The 26,420-nt window shown below is 42.6% G+C and overlaps 1 protein-coding gene across 1 annotated transcript; it reads left to right on the forward strand.

Moving 5' to 3' along the window:
• Nucleotides 1–1,018: 1,018 nt before the first annotated feature.
• Nucleotides 1,019–21,885, forward strand: LOC115263724 (huntingtin). Its single transcript, XM_062846147.1, has 14 exons — nucleotides 1,019–1,373; nucleotides 1,431–2,981; nucleotides 3,042–3,966; nucleotides 4,026–4,661; nucleotides 12,218–12,401; nucleotides 12,468–12,721; nucleotides 12,784–15,950; nucleotides 16,016–16,113; nucleotides 19,692–19,842; nucleotides 19,907–20,210; nucleotides 20,268–20,405; nucleotides 20,461–20,720; nucleotides 20,778–20,952; nucleotides 21,012–21,885. The coding sequence occupies exons 1-14, from the start codon at nucleotides 1,306–1,308 to the stop codon at nucleotides 21,762–21,764; spliced, it is 8,664 nt and encodes a 2,887-aa protein (XP_062702131.1). The 5' UTR covers nucleotides 1,019–1,305; the 3' UTR covers nucleotides 21,765–21,885.
• The last annotated feature ends 4,535 nt before the right edge of the window (nucleotides 21,886–26,420 follow it).

Here is a 26,420-nt window from a genome sequence, read left to right on the forward strand (position 1 = left end):
GCAATTGTCTGAATTTCAGTTATTTTTACCCAACTACGTCACGGCTGGTGCGTATGATAGCAACACAGACAAACAGACGTAACTCTTCGAACATTTTTCGATTCAAATCATAGTCACGGAAACATATTCGCCCAATGCTAAAGGGACTATGTTTGGCCTACCACCAACTAGGTGGCGGTAGTGAGCAAACGTCAAACTCGAACAAAAACTATGCGAGCACCACGGTTGTCCAACTATCAAATTTTGAAAAAGACCGTTAAATCGGTGTACGATGGGAATCATCAGAGTGTTACGTCTGTTTGTCTGTGATAGCAACATACTAATGATTTTCAACAAACTACGCCACAGTAGCGAATGGTTCAGCAGGTGTCACCATGGTTAATTGTGAATTGCATTTAAGCTGCGTGATATTTAACAGCACTGCATAAAACATGCCATGATAGGAATAGTTCGATCCCAAAATAAATCTTGAGCCAATCTATCATACAGGGCTTTATCAATTAAATTGTGTACACATTTGTTTTTATCAATTCTTATAGGATACTCCATTTCTCTTCTGATACGACAGTTGTTTCCACGATAGGAAAGCAAATGCAAAGAGCAAGTGCTTGGAAGCGTTTCGTTTCCAATCAGACAAATGAATGCGTTTCAAATAAGTGCATGTTGAATACAACCATTAGTGTTGGAGCCAATTTGTTGTATACAATCTTCCACTCAAGACGCTTCACATCTCTGTGAATGCAATTTGTAAACATACGATGCTCCATGCTATGTTTTTACTCATATTCACAATTTGCCGGCTTGAAATGAAGGGGTCGTCCGTATAGTAGGGCACATGATTCTTGCAACACCTTCAAAATAGTCATCTATATTGAATAACTTTGGGCATCATAGCCTGAACTTCATTGACCAAAATCTATGATTGTAAATAGAAACCATGTTTGTTACCATGTTCATGGAAGCTATCCTGTTTTAAGATTTGTTTTCTTGTTACAGGTGGTTCTTGGTAGATCAAAGCGGGCCAGCTGATTGAAAACAATCAACAAATGCACCAACACACAAACGCTCCGGGTATAAACATAAACACGAACGTCAGCTGTCAAAACAGAAAATTTCTCTGCATCCTGTCATCAAGTATGGATCGAAATTAGTCATTTGTGTTTTTCACTTTAGATAAGTCGGATATAGTTTGTTGTGCTCTTGGATGCAGATAAATATATTTAAGTGGGCTATATTGGGCCAAAGTGGAGTTGTTCGAAGAGGAAACTGAATTTGCCGCTTTAGGCAAACCAATAAATCGCCGAAATGGAAAAACTTTCTATGTTTGGTAGTTTGCAAAAATCGATCGATATTCTAAAATCAACAGAATGCAGGTGAGCTTTCTTATCGATAAAAGGCGTAGCCTCAAACTGAATGTGTTCATTTTTCAGCCAAAAGGAGAAAATCACTCATTTTGGGCAAATCAGCGAAGCGATTGTGTCCTGCAAATCCGGTTCCATGAATACCACCTTCCAGAATCACTTGAGTGCAGCCATTGGAACGTTGTTGATGTTTTGCGAGGAAACTGATTCGTCCGTTCGGATGAGTGCGGAGGAGAATCTGAATCGTATAATCAGATTCTGTGAAAGCAATGGAAACATCGTCAGAGTGCAAGTGGATCTGTACCATGAGATCAAAAAGAACGGAAATGAAAAAGCCTTACGCGTTTGTTTGGCCTTGTTCGGACACTATTGTGGGGCTATCAAGCAACGCAAAGGAAAAACATATGCACAAAATCTGTTGCCGTGTATCTATGCCATTTCGAAGCGGAGGGAAACTCAAGTTCTAGAAAGCTTAGCATCATTCGTAAAAGTGTTCACCGAGAAGCTGGAAAGCTACATGACCGATGGAGAGGTTCTTAAAATAACCGAAGTTTTTATCGAAGATCTTGCAGCTGAATGTGCTACGAAGCGGCGATGTGCTGCACAGAATATTAATTCTTTCATAGAGCGGTCAAGATGTCCTGAGTTTTATGCAAATAACACCTTCAACCGATGCATTGAAATACTGATTAAAAGCCAGGACCAAAATGCTGTACTTGGGGTGTTGACTTGTTTCCGTGGAATCATACCAATAGTGTTGAGGCACTCGACTGTCGAAAAATCTGTAGAAATATTGGATCTTGTACTATATTTTTTAAAGGATGGAAATCACAGTGTTGTTAATGCTGCCCTGGAAGCGATCGCTGTAATCTTGAATAATTTGCAACCATGTGCTAAAAAAGTGCTTCTTTCTCAAGATGTGGAACACCGTTCATGGTTGTTGAGACGTAAATCTCTTAAGAATTCAGTTTTCAAAATTAACATGAGTGAAAGTCTGCTTGGATCACGCAAATCCAGCACTGATGCACGAATAGATTCTTTAAAACCGGATAAACACATGTCCTTCCTCCAAGTGACATCAACCCCCACGAAGTTCACACCAGGCGATGATAAATCGTTGGCATCTGCGTCTGATTTAGAAATGGATTTTTCCCGATGCATTGAGAACTCACTACAGATGGCCAATTCTAGTCCAGAGAAAGAAGTAAAACCAAAGCCCAGCCAGGCGGATAATGTTTCGCTTAAAAGACAAAAGTCAACAGATTCTATTGGTTCTTTAATTAACACATTTCTCGTGACTAGTACGAACGCTGGAGAATCGGTGAGCAAATTTTTCCGAAAATCCTTTGATTCGCCTGCTTCGGGATCGACTCCAGCAAGGGATATCGACAACGTACGACGGGCGGAAGAAGATGATCTGTCGTTGGAATCGTTGGCTAGCAGTCAAATATCGATGCAAAGCAGTAATGCTGACACTATCCGGAACGAGTTAGATGTGATGCTAGAGGTAGATGATTCGATTGCGACGGAAACGGTAACGCTGGCAGAGGGCACCCGGGGTGGATATGTATCAGAAACAGAAGACCAAAATGCAGAAACAGCAATGGCATCTCTTGCAAGGTGAGCTTTGGAAGTTACCAATTTCCTATGCATGATATTTAATAGTTGTTTTATTTCTAGTGCAATGGAAGATATCGATGAGCCATCAGGAAGTATCACCCGTGATCTCTTCATAGGATCAATCCACGATCAAAACATTCTCGACTATGCTGTACGGCTGATTGCTTCTAAATTCTTACTAACTGGGACCAAGCATGGTCTTATTCCAGACTACAGTGTTCGCGTGTCAGTGAAAAGCATGTCTCTACAAATCCTTTCCCAATGCGTTCAACTCCGACCTGAAGTGCTCTTGCTTACGCTCGAAAAAGATGAACCGAAAGATGAGTTTGATGTGGTAGAAATCCTCAACTTGGAAGATGCGATCAACGAGATTTCCAACGAAGCGTTACTCAATGATGCTGAAGAGAATCCTTCAGCCAACGTAGAACGGGCTACTCTACCAGAAACTGAAGATTTGCTGGAGATCAAAGAAGATCATTTCGGGGAGTGCACAAGTTCCACATATTTCGAGTACTTCTCTCCGATGAGTATTAGTTTGGATCAAGGGCTTACATCGCTCAAAACAAAGCTCAAAATGGTCGAGGAGAATTTCAGTACGATGGCCACCGACAGTCAGGACAAATTGAGCAAAGAATTGGATGCCATTCTGTCACAGTCGGACTGTAGTGGCTTGGCGACGAAGAAAGGAGAGCGAAGAAAAGAACTTTTAGTGGTTCCCAGAGTGATTACCAGTAGAGGAGATATTGTAACGAAGCGCCTAGATCATGGAACGGACGAGAATCAGCAAATGATAGCAGATGTTCTGCTGTTTTATAACCATCCCGATCAGATGCTGAGAGCAAACGTGCTACTTATTATTGGGAATTTATTGAAGTCGGTGCTGAATAAATATGGAAGTATGGATATGTTTCTCACCGGCAACGACGTGAAAAATATGTTGAGTGGATTTTTGAGTGAAGACATATTGTTGCGTATTATCAGTGAGGTAAGAAAACACTATATGACACGGAAGTATTTCGTAATATTAATTGATCTTAATTTTAGAGTTTTTCGGACGACATCCACATAGTTGTTAATCAAGCTCTAACAGCGTTTGAATTGGTTTTTACGTCGTATTGCAATCATCAGATGTACACCAATCAATGGAATAGAAACTGGGAATCAGATATCGATGGTTTTAATTTCCGGAAGGCTCCTACCTCAAACTATTTCACAGACGGAAAAGTTCAACCGACAATGAACCCGCAAAAAATGCTCAGTCAACTGCTCCTGGTCTTCAACAACAAATACTGGCTGGTACAGTGCAAAGTATGTGACGTTACTGCCAATCTGGACTTCAGAACCCTCAGAGCTACTGTCGGCAAGGAGCATGCCCGTTTAGTCGAAGAGAAATGTCTACAGCAAATTTTCAATCTGCTAGGGAGTAGTGATTTCCGAGTTCGAAACCACGCCGGTCAGAGGCTCATCGATTACATCGAAAATGGTTCCGGTTGTGAACGGGTGGACGATGGGATCGTTGGAAGTTTCGTTAGTGAACATTTACTATCAAACTTCGCGGAACCTATCGATGCTCGTCGTTTACTCAGTTCAACAAATGGTGAAGGATTCGCAAAGAAAATAAACAAAATTCTATACGTTATGAGCAACAAACTTCTAAGTGTGAGCGATCGGAATCAACTGGTAAGTTTATTAGGTTTAAGTTGGTTTATTAGGTGCTTTATTAGGTGGTTGGTTTATTAGGTGCTTTATAGGTTTATTAGGTGCTTTATAGTTGAAATGAGTTAAAAGGTTGCACCACACTTTGACCGATCGATGGAATAAAATAAATTATCCGTTTGAAATATCCGTCTGAGTGGCGAAATATTTGGTCATATTAATCACACCTACACATTAGGGTGGCCCACACTTATATGAAAAACAAAAATTTCGTAAAATGCCAAGTCTTACCTCCTAAATCAGTTGTTTTGGACTCCCAGAAGCTACGTTCAAAATTTGAGCAAAATCAGTTGAGTCTAAGGGGGCGCTCAAAACGCTTGAAGTTTGTATGGGAAAACTTGGCCAAATGCATGCAGAAATTTAAAGTTTTCGATTTTTGCCGCTAGGTGGCGCTGAAAGCGTTCAATAAATAAACCCTTTGGCATTTTTGTAGGTGACTATATACCAAACAACTTTGTCGAAGACCTCAAAGTGATCCAACGTCTGTGAAAAAAGTTATACCCTAGGCAAAGTGAGGCAAAGAATTGAGATTTCATTATTGACATTATTCCTTTACTGTTTAATGTTTACCTCACCTTACCTAGGGTATAATTTTTTTCACAGACGTTGGATCACCTTGCGGTCTTCGACAAAGTTGTTTGGCATATAGTCACCTACAATAATTCCAATGGGTTTGATTATTGAACACTTACAGCGCCACCTAGCGGCAAAATTCGAAAACTTAAAATTTCTGCATACATTTAGCCAAGTTTTCCTATACAAACTTCAAGCGTTTTGAGCGCCCCCTTAGACTCAACCGATTTCGCTCAAATTTTAAACGTAGCTTCTGGGAGTCCAAAACAACTGATTTAGGAGGTAAGACTTGGCATTTCTCGAAATTTTTGTTTTGCATATAAGTGTGGACCTTACTACACATTCAATGGTTTACGTGTTTCATTCAAATATGTATACCAAATTTCTGTCAATTCACTTTATTACTTTGCTGAGACTATGCCGTTGGTGTTCTCCACAAATACACACCAGGGTTCACAGGCGTACAGCAGCACTGATCTCACATTTGAGTCGTGAGTTCGGTTTTTAGTGTGTCGATTAATCTATCTTATTGATCCGTGCACCTATGTCGATCTTGATGCCACCAGCAGCCGCTTATGGGTTACCAAAATATTAGAAACTTTCAACATTCATCGCTGAGCTAAGAAAGCAATGTCATCAGCTAAATCAAAGACATTTAGATAGTCCAACAGTACGACCAATCGCGCCAATCTTATTGATTACGATGAGGAACAGTAGCAGTCCTTGCCAAATAAAGCAACAACCCGGATAGGATCAGACCTGTGCGCCGACTATATTTTGCTCGGCGGCAGCGTGAGGGCCTTTTTTGACCGGCGGCGGCGGCGTCACGCCGGTGCCAGCTTTCGACGGCGGCGTGAATCGGCGTGATCAAAATTTGACCATACTGTTAACATTGGCAAAGCAAATAGGTTGTCATTGCGCTCTATAATTTGTAGTCTGAACTTTTTTATGACCATTGATGACATGAACGATTATGTTAGAATGAATACCTTTTTTTTATTTCTGTTCAGGTCCGTCACTGACACCAGTGATTGGACCTATTGAGACATTACCGGTATCCTTAGTGTAATGCGTGTTGCATTAGTTCATTGCAAATGGCGATTTTGTTTTGTTTTGCATTGCAAGATATCGATTTTGTTTTGTTTTCTCAGAACCATCAGAAGCTATCAAACTTCATTATAAGGTCACACTATTGACACTAAGGAGTTCCCGAATGGTTTCAAAGAGGAATCTCAGAATAAATTCCAGGAGGAGCCTTGAAGCGACTCCTGAAGGAATCCATCAAGATATTTCTGGACTAATCTCTGCAGCAAGTGCTGTATAAAACCCTGAAAAAACTTCTACAGTAATCTCTGAAGGTTCAAGAATCTCTCTTGGAGAGATCCCTGCAGAAATTTCTGAAGAAATCCTTGATTGAAGTTTTAGAGGAATTTCAGAAGAAGCACGAATCTTCTAAAGAAAATCTATGAGGATTTCCCAAATGAATTCAATCAAGAATCCCAAGGGAATTACAGCAGGCATTCTCAAGGGAATTACAAGAGGAATCCCCGACGGAATTCGCGTGCAAATTTCTAAAGAAATTCGAGAAGGAATCTCCTAGGGATTTTTAAGAGGAATGAACAAAAAATATCCAGCTGGAAAATCCCAAAGAATTTCCAGCAGGGATCCTCAAAAGAATTCCAGTGGGAATTTCCAAAGGAATTCAAACAGGATCCTCAAGGGATTTCTAGGAGAAAGGAGGAATCCCTGAATGAATTCCAAGAGGAATCCCAGATAGAATTCCAGGAGAAATTCTTTAAGGAATTTCAGGATGAATCATCGAAGGAATTCCGTAAGAAACCCCGCAGGAATTCTAGGAGGAATCTCCGAAGTAATTTGAAGAGAAATTATAAGGAAATCCCGAAGGAATTCCGGGAGTAATCCCCGATGCAACGTCAGGAGGAATCCCTTAATGAATTTTAGGAGGAATCTTCGGAGGAAGTCTTGAAAGAATCCCCGAAGATATTACAGGAGAAATCCACGCAGGAATCCCAGAGGGCGCCACCGAAGGAATTCCGCGACAAATCTCCGAAGGAATTACAAGCGGAATCCTCAAAGGTGTTTCAAGTGGAAACCCCGAAGGAATTCTAAAATGAATCTCCATAGGAAGTCCAGGAGAAATATCCAAAGAAATTCAAGAAGCAATCCTCGAAGGAACTCTAGGAAGAATCATTGAATACCAGTAGAAATTTCCGAAAGAATTGTAGGAGAAATCACCGAAGAAATTCAAGAACAAAATCCTGGGGGATTCCTTTTGAAATTATATGAGAAATTTCTGAAGCAATTTCAGAAAGAACCTCCGAAAGAATTCTAAGAGGAATCACCAAAGAAATTTTAGGAGGAAACCCCGAAGGAGTTCCAGAATGAATCCAGGACGGAATATTAAGAGAAGTCCCTGAATAATCCCAGGAGGATTTTTTGAAGGAAGCCCAGGAGGAATGCCCAAAGGAATTACAGAAAAAAAAATTAAGGGAATTCGGGAGAAATCCCCAGTGTTTTTAAGAGGAACCATAAAAAATATCCTGGAGGACCTTGTAGGATATCCATAAGAAACCCCAGAAATAATTCTAGGAGAGGTTCTCGCAGGAATTCCATGAGGAAACCCCGAAAGAATTCCAGGGTGAATTTCCAAGCCAATTAAAGAAAGAATCCCTAAAGGATTTCTAGAAGGAAGCAACGAAAAATATCCAGAATAAATCTCTTAAGGAGTTCGAGGAAAAAATCCTGAGTGAATTCTAGGAGAAATTATCAAAGAAATTCCTAGAGGAATCCCCGAAAGAATTCCAGAATAAATTTCCGAAGGAATTCTAGGTGGAATCTCCAGAGGATTTCCATGAGGAATTCCTGGAGGAATTCCATTAGGGATCCCCGAAAAAATTCCAAGAGAAATCCCCGAAGGAAGTCCAGGAGGAATCTCTGAAGGAAGTCCAGAAGGAATTCCCGACGGAATTCCTGGAAAATTCCTGAAGGAATTCCAGTAGATATCCCCGAAAAAAATCCAGGAGAAATCCCTGCAGGAGTCCTAGGGGGAACCTCCGAAGGAATTCTGGGAGGAATTTTCGAAGGATTTCAAAGCGAAAGACTCGAAGAATTTTCAAGGGGAATCCCCAAAGGAAGTACAGGAGAAATTCCCGTAGGAATTCTTGGAGAAATCCGCGAAGGAATTCAACCGAATTCCGGGAGGAATCCCCGACCGATTTATAGGAGAAATCACTGAAGCAATTTCAGAAGGAAACCCCGAAGGAAATCCAGGAGGACTCCTGAAGGAATTCAAGAGGAATACTCGAAAGAATTCCAGAAGAAATTCTAGAAGGAATTCTATGAGGCAAGGAATTCCTAATGATATTGATGGTTCAATCGCCGCGAATTGATGTGTTGGTGGTTCAATCGATGAACCACCAACACGTAAGGAATTCCTGGAGGATTCCAGGAGGAATCTCCGAAGCAATTTTGAGGAATTTCCGAAGGAATTCAGGAGAATCCCCGAAGGAAGTCTAGCAGGTTTCCCTAAATGAAGTCCAGTAGAAATTTCTAGTCGAGTTTTATGAGGAATCCCCGAAGTAATTCCTGGAGGAATTTCTGAAGTAATTCTAAGTGGAAACAACAAAGAGTTCCAGGAGGTGCCGCGAAGGAATTCCAGGAGGAATCAACGACAGAAAATTAGGAGGAATCACCGAAAGAATTTAAGGAGAAATCCTCGAAGGAAGCCTAGTAGGAAACCCCGAAAGAAAATCTAGGAAGAATCCCCGGAGGTTTTCAAGAGGAATATCCCGGATCTTTCCGGGTAGGTGGAAGGATTTACAGGAGGTATTCTCTAAAGAATTCCTAGAAGAATTCCAGAGAGAAATTGAGGAATTCCATTAAAAATCCCTCAAAAATATCCTAGCGATATGGATGATTATACTGCAGTGAATCGCATATCTGTCCTATTTGCATAGGAAATCCAGCAAACATGGGACTGATATGCGGTTCATGGCAGTATAATTCTAAGGAAATGATTGAAAAAACTTCAACAAGATTCCCTGAAAAAACTCTTGAAGGAATTCCTGGAAGAGCTTCTGGAGAAATCTCTGATGTAACTCCTGGAGGCATCCGTCAGTCTCCCTGAAAAAATCTCAATGACAATCTACAATCTGAAAGAACCCCAGGAGGGATCCCGAGAAGAACTTCCAGAAGAATTCCTCAAGGAACTTCTCGAGGAATTCCCTTAAGGATATCCTGAAGGAATCTTGGAAGGAACACTTATATAGGAATCCCTAAATAACCTTCTGGAGTAATCCCTGAATTCTCCTGGACGTATCCTTGAATCTTCCTATATGATTTTTTGAAGGAACTTTTGTAGAGTTTTTCGAAGGAATTTCTGTACGAATCCCTGAAGAATTGCAGGAGGAATCTCTGAAGAAACATCTGCAAGAATCCCTGAATCTCCTGGAGGAATCTCTGATGGAACTCCTGGATTAATTTCTGTAAGAACTCCTGTCGAAATTTCTAAAGGAACTTCAACAGAAATCCCTGTAGGAACTTATTTTTAAAGACCTCCTGCACAGTCCTGCAGGAGTTGCTGAAGAAACTTCTCACTGGATTCTTGATGGTTCTCCAGGCTCCTCCTGAAAGAATCTCTAAAGGGACTTCTAGAAGGATACCAGAATAAACTCCCGTTGAAATAGCTTAGGGAACTTCTGAAGGAATTCCTAATGAACACCTAGAGGCGTCTCTGAATCCTCCTGGAGCTATTAGGGAGATCTCTGAGCGAACTCCTGGAGAGACTACCGAAGAATCTCTGAAAAAAAAATCTTGAGGCATCCCGAAGTAATTCCAAGAGGAATGTTGGAGTTCTAGAAAAATTTCTGAAGGATCTCCTAGACTAGTCGCTAAAGAAAATCCTATAGGAATTCCTGAAGGAACTTCAGAAAGAATCCACGAAAGAACTCGCAAATTCGTCTTATGAGAATCCCTGAAGGATCTTCTCGATGAATCTCTGATGAATCTCTAGGAGGCATCCCTGAAGTCTCCTGAAAGAATTCTATGATGAGTTTTCCCTGAAGGTCCTGTCGAGATCTTCCTGAGAGATATTCTGAAAAAAAAATTCAATGATGATACTCCTGGAGACATCCCTGAAGAATTTTCTGGAGGAATCCCAGGTGGATCTCTTGGAAGCATCACTGAATCCTTCTGAAGGAACTTCTGGAGAGATGTAAATGATGAATAATCAATAATATCTAATTAAAAAAAAAAAAAAAACAGTTCTAAGAGTTGAGAAATCAATTATTGTAGTCAAACTGTTATGAAAGTGATCGTGAGATTTTTTTTTTATCTTAACTTCATGTAATCCTAATTTTGTTCGTGCACGCCGTTGATCGCTTGAAAAATGAAAATCGGCGGCGTGACAAACATACCTCGGCGCACCGCCGATACCTCAGTCGGCGTCGGCGTGGGACAAAAAGTGTCGGCGGCGGCGGCGTGGCGCGGCGGCGCACAGGTCTAGATGGGATCCGGCATGACATTTTCTCAAAAACACCCTTCCCAAGTAAACAAAAGTTCCGCTTCCCATGACAAAATGCCTTTTCAAGTTCCGCGAAGTTCAGACAAAGTTCCAAATGGAACTTTCTGGCTGCTTAAGAGGCTAACGATGAGCTTTGCTGGAACTTCGGTCACAAGTTCCGGCAAGACTCATTGTTAGCCTCTTAAGCAGCCAGAAAGTTCCATTCGGAACTTTATCTGAACTTCGCTGAACTTGAGAGCTGCTTAAGATGCTACTCGGAACTTGTCGGAACTTTCAAGTTCATAGAAGTTCAGTTCAGTAGCATTGTGTTTCAATGAAGATTAAATTACAGTAAACAACTGTTTAAGCATACACGAATAAAATACAAATATGAATTTATCAAACCAATGAACCTAGCTTTGAGCAAAAAAAAAATTGCCAACCATCGGATTCGAACCGATAGTCGCTGCGTGAGAACCCTACGCTCTACCACAGTACTACAGTTGCGATTGAGTGAACAGCAGCTAAAGTCTGACTTGAATCGATTTTCTGTCGGCAGCTAGTTTTGCACATTTGTACAGTAGTGAAGTTAGCTTGACTTTGTCAAGTGTCCTCAGCAGCGCAGCGGTAAGTCGGCGGGCTATCACGCAGGAGGATCCAGTTCAAATCTACATAGCAGCGACATGTGTGAATATATAATTAAGTATCAGAAGCAATTTCATGACATGAATCACAAACCCCACCAACAGGGTTGTGATTCTGGAAAACACATTTTTGTTTCTGCATGAATTTTGTCTAAGTTCTGTCAGAAGCTGCTAAGAAGGCTATCCAGCGTGCTTATGTGAACTTTCAAGTTAAAAAATTACTTTAAAATGAAGCTGAACCTTTGGCGGATCATGCCGAGATGTTGGTGATGAAGCCGACACTTGAAAATTAGGCGGGTCTGCTGATTCCGCTTCTGTTTGTAACTTCCACGTTCTGCTGAGTTCCTTGCTGCAACATTACCGCCCGTGCTACGTTCTTTTCCTCTAAAACCGCTCTGCCCTCCTCGTCGAACCATTCGTTTCGTCGTCTCCTTTCCACGTACCCGATGGTGCTCTCGGCTGCGTCGTTGGTGGCTGCTGGACTGTTGGACTGTTCTCCAGCAGTCCTCTAGAGGGGGCACATCGAGTTCGCCCTCGTCCGGCAACGCTGCCTCAAATACCAACATTAGTTGATGACTTGATCAGCAATTGATCAACAACTGATTATATTGTGTTATTCTGCAAAGGACGATTAGACAAAGTTGTTGCTTTGACTGCTTAGAACTGAATCACAGTACAAAAAATATTTAGTTTGAAAACAAACTACCTATTTTATTGTGCCTTTTATTCCATGTTTGTACACAAAGGTTTACATTTTATCTCTTCTTTTTTTTCACTTATAGCTGGGAATCATCAACTTTTTGAAACTTCTGATTGGCAAATACAATCCATTCGAATTTCTGGATATGTGGAATGAGTTCAACTTGCTGAATGTACTGTCGAGCTTGATGAGTGAACATACCGCTACAGCACTGGATTTGACTGCGCAAAACGACCTACTGGAAATTTGCTCAACACTGATCATTGGTAAATGATGTCGCTATTGCTTCCTTGAATAGATATGCTATAACGGAAACGAATTACCCATTTCAGTAACAATATCATCGAAGCCAATTACCAGCATGGACAATGAAGTGATCGATAAATTTATCTTTCACATTCTCAAACTGCTGAATATATATCAGCACCTACTGCTGTTACCGATACCAGCCCCAAAACCAGCTAAAGGAGAGCTGTTTGCGAACCCAAAGGAACTACAGCTAGTGAACTGCTTTGGATACTTTGGCAACGATCCTCTGTACGTGAAGCTGTACAATTTGTTACGAAATGTACATGAAAGCTACAAGGTAAGTGTCTTGCTTTGTTTTCTATGAGCTTTTCAAAATGTCGACAATATTTCTTTCCACAGATCACGATCTCCAGCGAAATAGGTCAGAAGTTTTTTGGTCTTCTCCGAACGACCATCGCCAGCCTCTGGCGAATTCTAGAAATCAAAAACATCTCGTCCATGACGAACGGTTTCAAATTCATCGAGGAAGTTCTTCGGTACCTGATCACGTTCCTGCCGTATGAACCGGAGCACTGCGTTCGCTGTACGAGATCTTTGCTGCGGTTTCTCTTCAGCTGCAACTACGTAAACCGATTGGAAGACATTGATTATTTTAGAAAATCTAGTCAATCACTCGTTCCGAGCGATACGGCCGAGTGTCAGATGTTTTTCGACCGCTATCACGAATTCAATAAGTGCAAAACCATCATTTCGGTTTCTGATTTGGGGAGCTACATTAAGCAATTTGAGCAGATGGTGATTGCGTGCTTGAAAATTTACTCCAAAACATCGGCAAAGGTGCAAACGACCATTCTCGAAACGCTGTGCCAGCTCCTGGACTTTAACATAAACTACCAGCTGTTGGACTCGAGTAACGTGTTCGTCGAAAGTGTGCTTAAGCACGTAGAATTACTAGAAACGGGATCGATTGTGGATTCGGAGCGGCTGATGCCGAAAATAGTGAAATTTCTTTTTCTTCTTTGCCACTCGAAGGATCGCGCAAAAATCATCAACATTCCAAAGATAATCAACATCTGTGATAATTTATTGGCTAATGCTCTGATCCGGAAAACGGCAATCGCTTCACTGCAAGCTTTGGTTCATGAGATATTCTTCTTGTATAGAGTTGCCCCTGCTGATCGCAACAGTGAGTTGATAATGGCAGAAGTGGCTACTCAGAAGGAGGTTATTTTGAATATGATGATCAAGTTTCCCGAGGAAATTCTGTGCTACGAAATTGCACCGATGGTGCTACTGTTCGAAAGGCAAGCGCAGCCAGGAAAGTACGAACCGGAAATTTTGAATTCGGTAATCGGAGCTATGCAAGAAAAGAAACTGGTGATCAACGATGATCGAGAGAGACTGATTTTACTAAGAGTACTGAAGATGATGAATACTGATGTAATCCAAAACGCAACAGTACTACAAAGTTTATTGGAAGTTGTAAGTGAGGTATACAAAAGTAAGGATTTGACACCCAGCCAAAAACTGGTTTATTATCAAAGTGTTTTCGAAAATGCACTGCTGAGGAACGGCGAGGAAGATCTGTTACACAATGTAGCGGCTTTTTATAAAGATGATGCTGTTACATCCGCAGAAGAACAAACAGCAAACTTAGTTTGCAACATTTTATACTCCTCGATTGCGAGCTACCAAGCACAAAAAGAGGACACTGTACTCGGAGACAGTCTTGTTGAATTCATTCGAATCATCACTCAAATTGAAAACTACCCGAAACTCAAATTAACAATGAAAAATACTTTGAAGATCACCAAACTGGGACTACCCTGTGAAGATTGCCGGTTACAATATCATATATTCAAGCTTCTAGTTGGATTTGGATTTGAGTTGAAAACGTTGACATCAGCATTGAATGCAGTGCATGGAACAGTGCTTTACGAACAGTCACTTGGCAATATAATTAACCTGTTAACCGGCGGCGGATGTTTATCTACAAATTTATGCTCCGATGATATTTCTTACCTTATAAACGAACATTTCAATGTTTTACTAACAAATTTTGAAGTATTGCTTGCATCTTATGTATCTTCGGTTGAACATTCGGACGTGATTGTGATAAAAGCCTTAGCAAGTATACCTCACATTGGCTCCGCATCGAAACAATTCAACTTGTTAGAGAAATCAAACATCAGAAGTCTGTCATTTCTGACACATAAGCTGAGTGGAATGCTAGGGGATACAAACGTAGTAATTGCGCGAAGATCTGCAATGGTACTCGACGGAAAACTGAACGCGCTACTAAGAATAGAACCTCTGAATAGCGAAAGCGTTCAAAGCATTCTACCACATACAATTTTCGGAAAATTGTTTGAGAGTTTTTCACCAGAACGCCGAAAAAAATTCCCGAAGCTTTTCAAAACAATGCTACTTTTAGTGCGTTTCTACGCAGGCCTGAGCGCCCCACAAGACCTCGTTCCGCAGATTGATACACAACATCTCAAGCAGATTAACACCGATGAAGATTGGTTCTTGGAACAAATAAGCTTTCACTGCACCTCCCAGTCGTATACAAAACCAAAGAATACTGCTCGCATGTTGTATGAAGTCAACTCGGAGAGCAAGCTCATCAACTTCCTCTCCAACACTAGCTTCAACTCCCGGCTACTCCGAGAAGTGATTTGCACAGCGTTTGAAAATATGTCCCATGTGTTTCGTGCAGATTGCGTTCATTTCAACCCACACCTGAACTATTTGAAAGTGCATCCCATGCTGAAGGTAGGTTTGATCGTTCTGATGAGAAAACTGGACGAAATCAATGCCACTGCGGAGGACACGTTTGACGAGAAAACCGTACTTCACTGTGTTAAGGCAACAATCTGTTTTCTGGAAAACGTGATTCGTTTGGAGCACCTTTGTTTGATCTACGTCGAAGCCCGATTCATCGACCGATTCCTGAAAGATCACATTCTGAAGTCTAACTTTTACGAGACCCTTTTGCTATTTGCTAGGAAATGTGCCAAATCCATTCGGTCGAAGCTGAAGGCTTCCAAAACTTGTGACATCACCACAATTACTCTGCATCTGCAGTGCATAGATTTCATATTGCAACAGAAGTGTCTCTGGACGGAGCTCAATCAAAACGACAAGTATCTAGAAATACAAGATCTGCTCATCCGGTTGACATTCGAAATAGTGACAGAGCACTTGCGCGACAGTCTTTTCCTGCAACGATACCATCCGCCGGAAGTTTTTAACGATCTCATTGCGAACCGCTACGAACAGGTTGAGATTTGCCTGCAAGCCCTTCTAGTCGCGCAGTACATCGCCGAGCAGGAATCAATAGAGGAAGCGGTGTATTTGGAACAACACTCAAAGCGCTTGATGGTAACGGTGCAATCGGTGGCAACCTCGTTGCTGAAAATGGATCGATTCTATCCGATTGCAATGACTCCGAGGGAGGTGTTCAACTGCTACAGTTTGGACGTTGACGTGCACCCACTGAAGTTGCCTTCCGTTCCGATAGACTACCTGTATGAGCTGGATACATTGGAAGCTTATTTGAAACGGTAGATTGATGTTTTTGTTTGAATTTGTGTTGCTTGTGAATGAGCATGATTTTCTTTTTTTTCAGGGTGAACTTGTTTGGATACTCCTCGAAGCAGCAATTTGAAGAGCTTTTTATGTCACTGTTGGTGCTGATTAACCGGGAAGGCGATCCAGAAATCATGAGTAAGTTATTGCAAGATTTTTGTCTACTCCACAGTTACACTTCACCACGGTGTTGATAAGTTAATTAGTAATAGGCTTATTATTCGGAAGCTAACGACCACTTCGACTTGTACTTACCGGTTCGACTAAGGCATGAGTGTCCTCTGCTGTCTGAAGGAGTCGTCTCCATTCGACTCTGTCCATGGCTGTGCGTCTGCACTGTGCGTCGCACTCTGCGAAGGGTCAACAGATCATTCTCCACTTGATCGATCCGTCTCACTCGCTGAGCATCACGTTGCCTTGTACCAGTATAGCTTCCCTCGAGAAACATTTTTACCGAGTTGCTTTTCGACATGCTGGTGACGTATCATCCCGATTTTCGGGGTGTGGACGATGGTTGGTTTTTCTCAGATGATGCAGCTCTTGATGCATGCGCCTTCTCAACGTTTCGTCTTCCATTTGCACTTTGCTGTAGATAGTACGCAACACACTCCGTTCGAAAACTTCGAAGGTTGGTCCTCTGCACGCATAGTTCATGCTTCGTGCCCGTAGAGAACTGCTGGTCTTATCAGTGTTTTGTAGATGGTTATCTTCGTGCGACGGCAAACAGTGATCTATCGTACAGTTCTGCGGAGTCTGAAGTAAACGCGATTTTCTGCCCCAATGCGTCTCTAAATATTTGCTGGTGTTGTTGCCAGCTGTCACCAGTGAGCCCAACCACCTAGATTCCATCACCGTCGATAGATATTCGGCAAGCGCCCATTTCCTTTTGTTTTCATCACATTATTGGACAGAGCGTGGTTGATGAGGGCCATCAACCAAAAAGATAAGGGTTGTCCGCGATAGATGTGGCTGAGCAGCAGATTGACAAGATCATCAAATTTTCGTCCACGAAGTCCAAAAGGGGTAAGGACCTGAAAACGGCCCTATTGCGACTTCGAAAATTGATGGCCGATGCCAAGCAGGATCACGTGTTACTTGTGAAAACTGCAGCAGCGGCGCAACTGGCGAAAGTAAAGTTTTTGAAGTCTAACCAGACGGAGGCCTTCGCTTTTGCAGGGAGCCCAATAGGTGTGGCGGAAGCAACTGCTCCCGATAAGCACTCGTAGAAGCGGTTGAGCAGCCGTCAGGCGAGGAGCTGTCTGGCGGTGCCCGCAAGGCTACGAAGATACTAACTCCGTAGGTCGGCAGTATTGCTGACATGTCGGACCCCAACAAGGCGACCCGGAAAGCTGGGAAGGGTGGGCCTGAAAAGGCTAGGCCGTCCCGGATGGAAGGGAACAGGTGGTTGCGACTGTTGTTAGGCACTCGGCAACCGCTGAGTAGAGTTAACCAAGGGGACCATCCCCCATGGACGAAAGTCGAGCGGAAGAGGAAGAAGGAAAGGCGACGCCCTCGTCATCAAAAACAATCTAAGTATTTGGATGTCTTGAAGGCGATGCGTAGCAACGCCAAGCTCGTGTATCCGGGAGGCGAAGTGCACAGTATTAGACGTACTCGTACGGTCGAGATGATCCTGGAGTTGAAGCGCGATAAGGAATGTAAGGGCGCCGCCGAACGCAAGGGGTAGAGGCGACTCTGAAGGTGAATCACCTAGGCGAGTTCACTGAAGTGAAAGAGCTCGTCACGGCACTGCAGCAACAGTGCGACGTGCAGGTGGCCACCGCAGCCGTTAGGTCACGGAAGGGGCCGGCAGTGACACAGGAAGCATTGGTTTCGCTACCTGTGGCGGACGTAAAAAAAGTCCGTTAAAGTAGGGAGGACCAAGGTATGCGGTGCGTATGTCATCTGACATCCCACGAGCCACCGGAGGTTTGTTTCAGGTGCCTGGAACCAGGATACATGTCATGGGACTGCAATTGTGTAGGCTATAAGGCACAAGGCTATACGAGTCCACCTATTTATCCAATTTGATCTGGGAAATCCGTGAACAACAGGCATCCAACAGGTGATCCAAGGCTTTCAAGAAAGCCGCAGTAAACAAATAACAGAGCAGGTAACGCAGCCGAACCTGAACCACTGTGATGCAGCTCAGCAACTGCATTGTCAGGTAGTTTCTGAGTGGGGGACGGATATCATAGCGGACCCATACCGAGTACCCACCGGAAATGGCAATTGGGTCGCGGATGGGTCCAGACAAATGGCAGCGATATGGACGACGGGTAATACCCCGTGTAGGAATTGGTGTCTACTACCTAAGAGAGCTTCGTGGTCACCAAAGTGAACGGAGTCTTTTTCTGTAGCTGTTATGCGCCTCCGCGGAGGCCGATCGAGCAGTTCACGCAGATGTTGGACTTTATGACGACCGTGCTGACAGGGCGAAGAAGGCCGGTGGTAATATCGGATGACTTCATTGCCTGGGTCGTGCTAGAGACACTGGCCATACTAGATGTTCGAACTGGAGAGTAGACGATATTTACGCTCACAGCGATCATCTGGCGATTCGCTACAGGTGGAAGCGTCCAACGGTAGCGAAACCTACTTGGTGTACACGGCGACGAGTTGGTAGTGGTGCTTTCACGATGCGATCATGCCTAGGCGAGTCCACCCAAGAAATTAGAGACCACCAGCTTACTGGTGGACTTAAGTTATTCCGGACCTGTGCCGCACCTGCCTATTAAACTAGGCGGCGGATGTAGTGAGCACAATCTGAGAAAGAGCGAAACGACCGACGGGAGCTGACGAGAACAGGGGGCGCCATGGGGAAGTAACCTAACTCAGGTCCTTTGAGGCCATGGTTGTTTCCGACAGTATCTTCATCGTTCCGGTCATGCGGTTTTTCCCGATTGTCCGGTTTGTGCAGGTTTAGAGGAAATGACGGAACACGTTTCGTTCGTATGCCCGAGTTTTCGCACAATGCGTGACCTAATGCTTGCCACATACGGGGAGGGCCAATCTTGCCCAGAGGATGTGTGGGCATGAGTTTGGCTGGAAAACCTTTTCAACGGCTATCACCCACATCGTCTTAGTGCTACAGAGGAGGTGGCGCGTGGACTGGGGGAATGGCTAGTGCATACGCGATACAAGAGGTGGTCCAAGGGTTCGGAATCGGCTTCGTCGGTATGACGGTGCCCTGTGGTTGAAATCAACCCTTACAGTGAAGTCCGGGGTCTCCGGTTGGCCTAGTGGTTGAGGCTATGGCTCGCCAATCCGGAGACGGCGGGTTCGATTTCTGTTCCGGTCGGGAAAATATCCTCGACTCCCTGGATATAGAGTATCATTGTACTTGCCTCACAATATACAAATTCATGCAATGGCAGGCAAAGAAAGCCTTTTAATTTATGACTGTGGAAGTGCTCAAAGAACATACACTAAGTTGAAACGAGGCAGGCCAAGTCCCAGTGCGGACATAGAGCCATAAAGAAGGAAGAAGGAAGCGATTAAGTAGCCGCGGGAACTCAGGCGAAGTTGTTTGTATGTATACTCCCTGACACTCGATCTACGCAGCACATCACTCGATCCATCTCTGCCTTGATCAATCGTGTCAGTTTTTCCACGAATTCGTCTTCTTGTATAATCTGCCATAGCTGATCGTTTTTTTTTTATAAAATGACCCGAAATCATATGAGTTAAACCATATTTTATGTTCTTTCTTTCAGATTACCAGGAACAGTACGAAATCAAGAAAATGTGTTTAACGGCAATAAGCAACCTGTTGCTTACTTGTTACAAATATCCACGAATTGGTTTCACCAACGGGAAGTACCATCATGTGCCTCGCACATCTCCAATCAAATGCACTAGTGTCGGGTTGGTATTTTCGTTAATGGGTCCTAATGAAACTGTTTTACAATCGGATTTCTTATGTTTTCAGTCTAAAGAAACTTCACAACATTCAACTGCTGATCCCCTCGAACAGCGTATTCTATCAACCAAACCTGGAGCGGAAACTTCGGGTGGCGATCAATGACGAGAACGTCTGTACGAATGACAACGTTATCGGAACAGACACATTTTCGACCAACCAGTTTTCCATTTACTATTCGTGGCAAACTATGGAGAGTGCGGAAAACGAGTGCTTGGGGGCTAAGAATCTCAGATATTTCATCGAAAAAGCCAATTTGGATGTAATGAGTTCGGTGCAGCTGATTTATGGAATTTTCGAGCAGATGATCGAGGTATGTCCAGAAAATAGTTTAAAATGTAATGGAATTGATTCAGCAACTCTATTTTAGGACAACTTCGCATTAGTTCTACCTCTTCTAGTGCATTTCTGTGAAATCTGTGAGAACAGAGATCAAATTCGACACCTTTACACTGTGCTACTTGGTTTACAGGAAAGAGTCCCCATGGAAGATACATTATCACAACAGGTTAGCTTGGTAATATATATTTTTCATAAAATCTTACGTTATCTTTCATTTATAGCACATAATATATCTGTTGTGTAAGATGTCGGCTCTGCTGATACCAACGGTGGCTGAGTTGACTCATCTCTGTTCAATTATTCCAACGTATTTGAAGAGCACGCAGCTTTACATTCGAAACGCCACATTGAACGGTTTGACCTGTCTACTGGAATGTCTGGTCCATTCTAATACCACAATGGGTGGGCTGAGTGATGAGCTGCAACTGCTGAGGAATGTTATCATCAACTATACCGTAAAGCATGGCATTGTTGACGAAAGGTACAAAGATGGCGACAAATATTTGACCAGAATTCACCAACTCTTTATTTTTTTCAGTGTTACAACGTACAGCGACACTCATTCAAAACTAGTGTGGACTTTGAACTTCTATTTAATCGAAACGACTTCACGATTCGTAACCGATTGCAATTTGCTGCAGAATAGCATCATCTCTGCCAACAACATTCTTAAAAGGACTACCAACTTGGATATTTACCTTTGTATTCTGAATGTAAGTTGCACAATATGATCTCAAAAGAAAAAGTTCTATAAAGTGCTTTTATCTTTTAGGGTCTCGAAAGAGTTGTTCTCACCAATACTGCTAATCGTCAACTACTGGAGAAAATAGAAAAACTAGCTCTAGATTTAGTGAAATTGGACAACGAGATGTTCTCCCTGGCAGCATTGAAGCTTCTGTTGAGCTGCATATACCACAGCTCCAACGAACAGTTGGAAAACACTGAACGCTCCAATGGCATTGTCCAAGACGAACCGGAAATCATTATTCAGCAGATCGAGAAAATCGAAATCCTGTTCGCAAAGATCCGTACAACTACTCCGCAGGGTGCGAAAATATTCGGTGACGTGTTGTGCCAGCTGATTCGAGACCTACTACCTCCAAACGAAATTCTCACAAAAGTTTTCAAAGAGCTAATGCTAAATCAACCGAATCCGGACATCATTGCAACTGTGACCTACCAAGTTTTTCGTTCAGCAATAGATTGCTCCTATTTGGCACTTCTCCAGGAGTGGCTGCTCTGCTCTCTGCCAAACTTTCTATCTTTTCACCAGATCAACAAATCCGTCTGGTGTTTGACGGTTATATTTTTGTCCGCTTCGCTGAATCAGCATCTTCTGAAAATTTTCCCCGAGGTTCTGTCGCTACCATCGTATCAGCAACTGAACGAGCGAGAGATCAACAATTTGATACTTTCCGCCAAAGATTTCTACCGCCGATTGGAACCATCGCAGAAGGCTAAGTTTAAAGAAATATTCCAACAAAGTGAGTCATATGTGTATCAGAGCCTACTACTTTGCCTCTAGAATGCGTGCAAACTTGTATCGATTACGTTATTTATTGAAAATGTATATGTTTATGTTCATTGTTTTGAATATTATTCTATGATTATATTTATCGAACAAATATAGAACATCTTGACCATCAGTATGTGCATTTGATTGTTCCGAAAATAATCCTGGTAGAGGTTTAGATTTAAATATGGTACCTAACGTATTCATGTATTCTAGAGCTCGACGTCATTTCGGAAACACTTGGATTAGTACCCATAATTGAATCTCCAATAGTCACCTGGAGGGAGCACGTATCCTTGCGTGGAAAGGCAATCTCTACTCACCCTTTCCCAGCGGAAATAATTAACTCCGAATTGTTTCCGTGCGCATTTTAGTTTGTATGAGGCCCATATAGCCGAGGCGGTAAACGCACGGGTATTCAGCATGACCATGCTGAGGGTGACGGGTTCGATTCCCGGTCGGTCCAGGATCTTTTCGTAAAGGAAATTTCCTTGACTTCCTTGGTCATAGAAGTATCTTCGTGCCTGCCACACGATATACGCATGCAAAATGGTCATTGGCAGAGGAAGCTCTCAGTTAATAACTGTGGAAGTGCTCATAGAACACTAAGCTGAGAAGCAGGCTTTGTCCCAATGAGGACGTTACGCCAAGAAGAGAGAGAGAGTCACTACAGAATTTAAATGCACATATAATGCCAGAGAATTCGAAAACGCTGTTTTTGGAGATTCAATCGCTTGATTTAGAGGATGTGGATGTGGTACAGAAGCTTGTGGAGGAACTGTTGGAACCGAAAACTGAGCAGGAATCCCAGCAAAAAAAAACGTAAGCATGTGGGCAAAACAGCAAGACCTGGAATTTGAAGTCAAACTCGCGCTTTTTCAGGAAATACGTCAGGATCCTTGCATGTATCAAATCATAAGCGAGGAATACTGAAATAAAGATCCGTACTATCACTGCGAGTAGATCAAAATGTCGGATAGTGACCAATCTTTTTACGATTGCGAAGAAATGGAGAATTAATCCAGACCGCAAAGATCATGCTAATCTTCGGACCTGAATATCGTACATCAACTATTCGCTACATCTTAGCCACCCAGCATTGCCGGAACAGAATCATGGAATAATATCTTCTTCCGCTGCTATATCGAAATCAATCCAGTGTGAACTACGCGTTACGGGGAAAGGATTTCTGAGCGAATAATCGAACACCTATTCATCGTCAACATCATGTACATCGCTTAAGCTTATAAGATGAATTTGGTAGATTTTGTAGTGTTTGACACGTTTTGGAGCGTTTGCAGGTCCTTCGAACCAGAGCAGGAACCATTGAGTGATCAAAACCACATCATCATCATCGACATCTACGCTACTAAGACAGAACACCGGAATATCAAACAAAAAGTGTTTCGTATTTCATCAACGTCTTCATCATCATCATTGGAGCCAGCAACGATTACAGGAAGTAATTGACGCGCAATCAAGAAACGACTTGCAAGCATGTCGGCTTCACGCGGAATACGGAAACCTACAACGGCAACTGACAAGCAAGACACCGGTAGCGAAGATTCGAATTTTCCATACATCCGAACTTCATGTAGAACTTCGAAGTTGGCCTCTACCGGTTTTCTTTAGTTGCTCGACGAAACAGTAAGTTTCTGTATCCAGTGAGTTTATTATGCTATTAAATTATTCGCATTAAACCAAAGACATCAGATGCTTGCGAGATGCGACGGAAGGAAGAACGATCATCCGAATTTCGAATGGCAAACCAACAATCACTCTGTCCGGAAGTCACAATCACGAGCCAAATTGTATAAAGGTAAAATTACAGCAATATCGATCCAACTTATCAACGTGGGCGGTTTCTCAAGTAAGGACAAGACGAATGAGATCATAAGGGTTATCTCTGAAGATACACCATCGCAGGTATGTTAAGAACATTATCATGACAAGTAGAAGAGTATTAAAAAACAACTACCGTAAAACGGGATAACTTTATAGTTTTTCAGCTAATTTCCTCAATATTTGTTCATGTAACTGTATTTTCCTCAGTTCCATATTTTTCAAACAAGAACTGGGGTCTCAGTAATCAATTGCAATTGAAAGATAAGATAGTTTTAATATTTTTAGTTAATAAATATTTTTCCATATAGGGTATATTTTTTTGGACATGTATGTAATTTGGACAGGCACGGTGATGTATGTCTTGTTCCGGTGAGCTAATAAAAGTTGATACTTCTCAATATCGATAACTGGATCAAACAGACCCTATTCTGATGACTTACGTTGAAAATACGTCTAACAACTAAGAATTTACTTCAAAATTATCGAAAATGTAAATTGTTTCACTAAAACCCCTCAAATGCACAGGTATGCAAGACTACATACACTTCACAGTCACATACAATATTCCCCTCAAAATCGTTCAATTAATAATTGTAAGAAATTTAAAAGCCTTATTGTAATGAAAAATAGGGAAGCATTATGCAGCCAATCTCTTAACATTCATCTAGAATGCTTAAAATAGATGGTATCCAAAATACATTACAAGTTTTCTACTGTAAATATATTTTGGTCATCTGACGGAACTATATGGGGATTCTATTAGATTGCATACTTGGAGGCGTATTATGTAGGTCTGGCGATATTTCCTCGATTTTAACAAAAAAAAAACGGTAAAAGTTATCAAAATAGATGCCTGTTAAGCAGAGAAAGTTGATGATTTGCAAGAAAATATATGTTAATTTATGCTACTTTCATGATTTAGCAGTATTCATTGCTAAACATTGAAATAATTGCCCTATACAAATTATATATACCTAAGGGTGTCCAAAATGCAATTATAACAAGCGATTGGAAATTGTGATTTTCTCAGCCTTAAATGCTTTCGTTAAGGTTTTTTGTCACCAGGAACGCAAAGTACAATCATATTATAAGCGTATTGGTAACTTTGTAAAATAATCAATTGCTTTCTAAGGAAGCTAGGGCACGATTTTTCCAACGTTGTACTCAGCCTGTGCAAAATACATTAATTATCCTAGGTGCTCCATGGGCTGCCAAAGCAATCCACGATTTGGTTCACGGTCAATCGCACCTACCAGGATCTCATTGATTATGATGAGGAACAGTAACGATGATATTATACATCCTCCAGCAACGACCCGAATGAGATCGGACAAAACAGCGTTGTTCAGTACTTTGCACGAAAATGCCCTATACTGTGCTTCAATGAGGCCGATGATTTTCTCAGGGTGGCTTCCCACATGTTTTCGTGATTGAGACGGTCGAAAGCTTTTTCGTAATCAATGAACACCAGGTAGAGAGACTCTAGGAATTCATTGATTTGCTCCAGAATGATACGAAGTGTGACAATATGGTCCACACAGGATCGTTCGGCACGGAATTCTGCTTGCTGCCGTCGGAGAGTTTCGTCAATCTTCTCCTGTATCCGGTTAAGGATCAATTTGCAGAGGACTTTGAGAACGATACACAGTAACATGATGCCCGCCAATTATCGCATACAGTCAGGTCACCTTTTTTGGGTTCCTTTACTAAGACGCCTTGCATCCAGTCAGTCGGAAATGTCGCGGTTTCCCATATGTTGCAGAATAATTGATGCAGTAATTATGCGGATACTACGGGGTCAGCTTTAAGCATTTCAGCTGATATGCGATCGACCCCGTGGGCCCTGTTCGATTTCATGCTACGGATGGTTGTTACTATCTCCTGCAGCTTCGGTGTTGACAAGGGTAATGCGTCGAACCCTTGGCGGATCATGCTGAGGTGTTGGTGGCGTGGCCGACACTTGAAAAAGGTTTCCAAAGTGCTCGAACCAGCTTTTCAACTTCCAGACGTGTCTTTCACGGGCATCGTGGCATTCATCTTGGTCCCTAAAAGGCGACGTGAGACATCGTAGAGGAGACGGATGTCGCCGGTGTTGCGACTTTCTCGCCTTCGCTCTTCTCATTTATTCTCATTTATAGGTTCCCACTTCATGAGCGCAGCGTGGGCATGAGCGCTGAGCAGGAAACCAACTCCACGGTGGCGAGGAGTGTGTTCACCGCGTAGGCCAGTGTATAGCAGAACTTGACCCGACGCCAATATGTGTTCTCCAACGGACTTCGCTCAGTCCTAGGATCTCAAGCTTCATACGGCATGCCTAATTGGCTAGTTGTGCCAGTTTACCCTGCTGGGCGAAGGTTAATACATTCCAAGTTCCATTTCTTGTCCGTTGTTACGCGCTAAAAGTCGTTGCCGTTGAATCAGTTCGTAATCTTTTATTTTCGGTTTCTGTAACGGTTTTTGGGTTTCGGAAACAGTAGGTTGTTGGCCTAAGGCTCACTATCCACCGTGGTGGGCCTGCCACCTTAGGTATAGCTTCCGGTGGAGGAGCATTTCATGCCCAGCCGCTAGATTCCAGAGCAGATGGCGTTTGAGCCGCACCTCCTTGATGAACAGTCGCTCGGGTCGTACCTCCTCAATCTAGCTGAAGTCAGAAGGACAACAGTGCCCAGTCTGCACTACCAGCTGGCGATCTTTGTGATCGCTTGACCCGTGGCAGCATGAGGTAGAAACTAATGAGGACCTGAGCTTTGTTGCTCTGCTTTTCGACTCACCGTTTTGCAGCCCAAGTACTGTCCTCCTGAGTATGTGTTAAACTACTCGAAA

This window comes from Aedes albopictus, chromosome 1, assembly GCF_035046485.1.
Source record: "Aedes albopictus strain Foshan chromosome 1, AalbF5, whole genome shotgun sequence".
Lineage (NCBI taxonomy): Eukaryota > Metazoa > Arthropoda > Insecta > Diptera > Culicidae > Aedes > Aedes albopictus.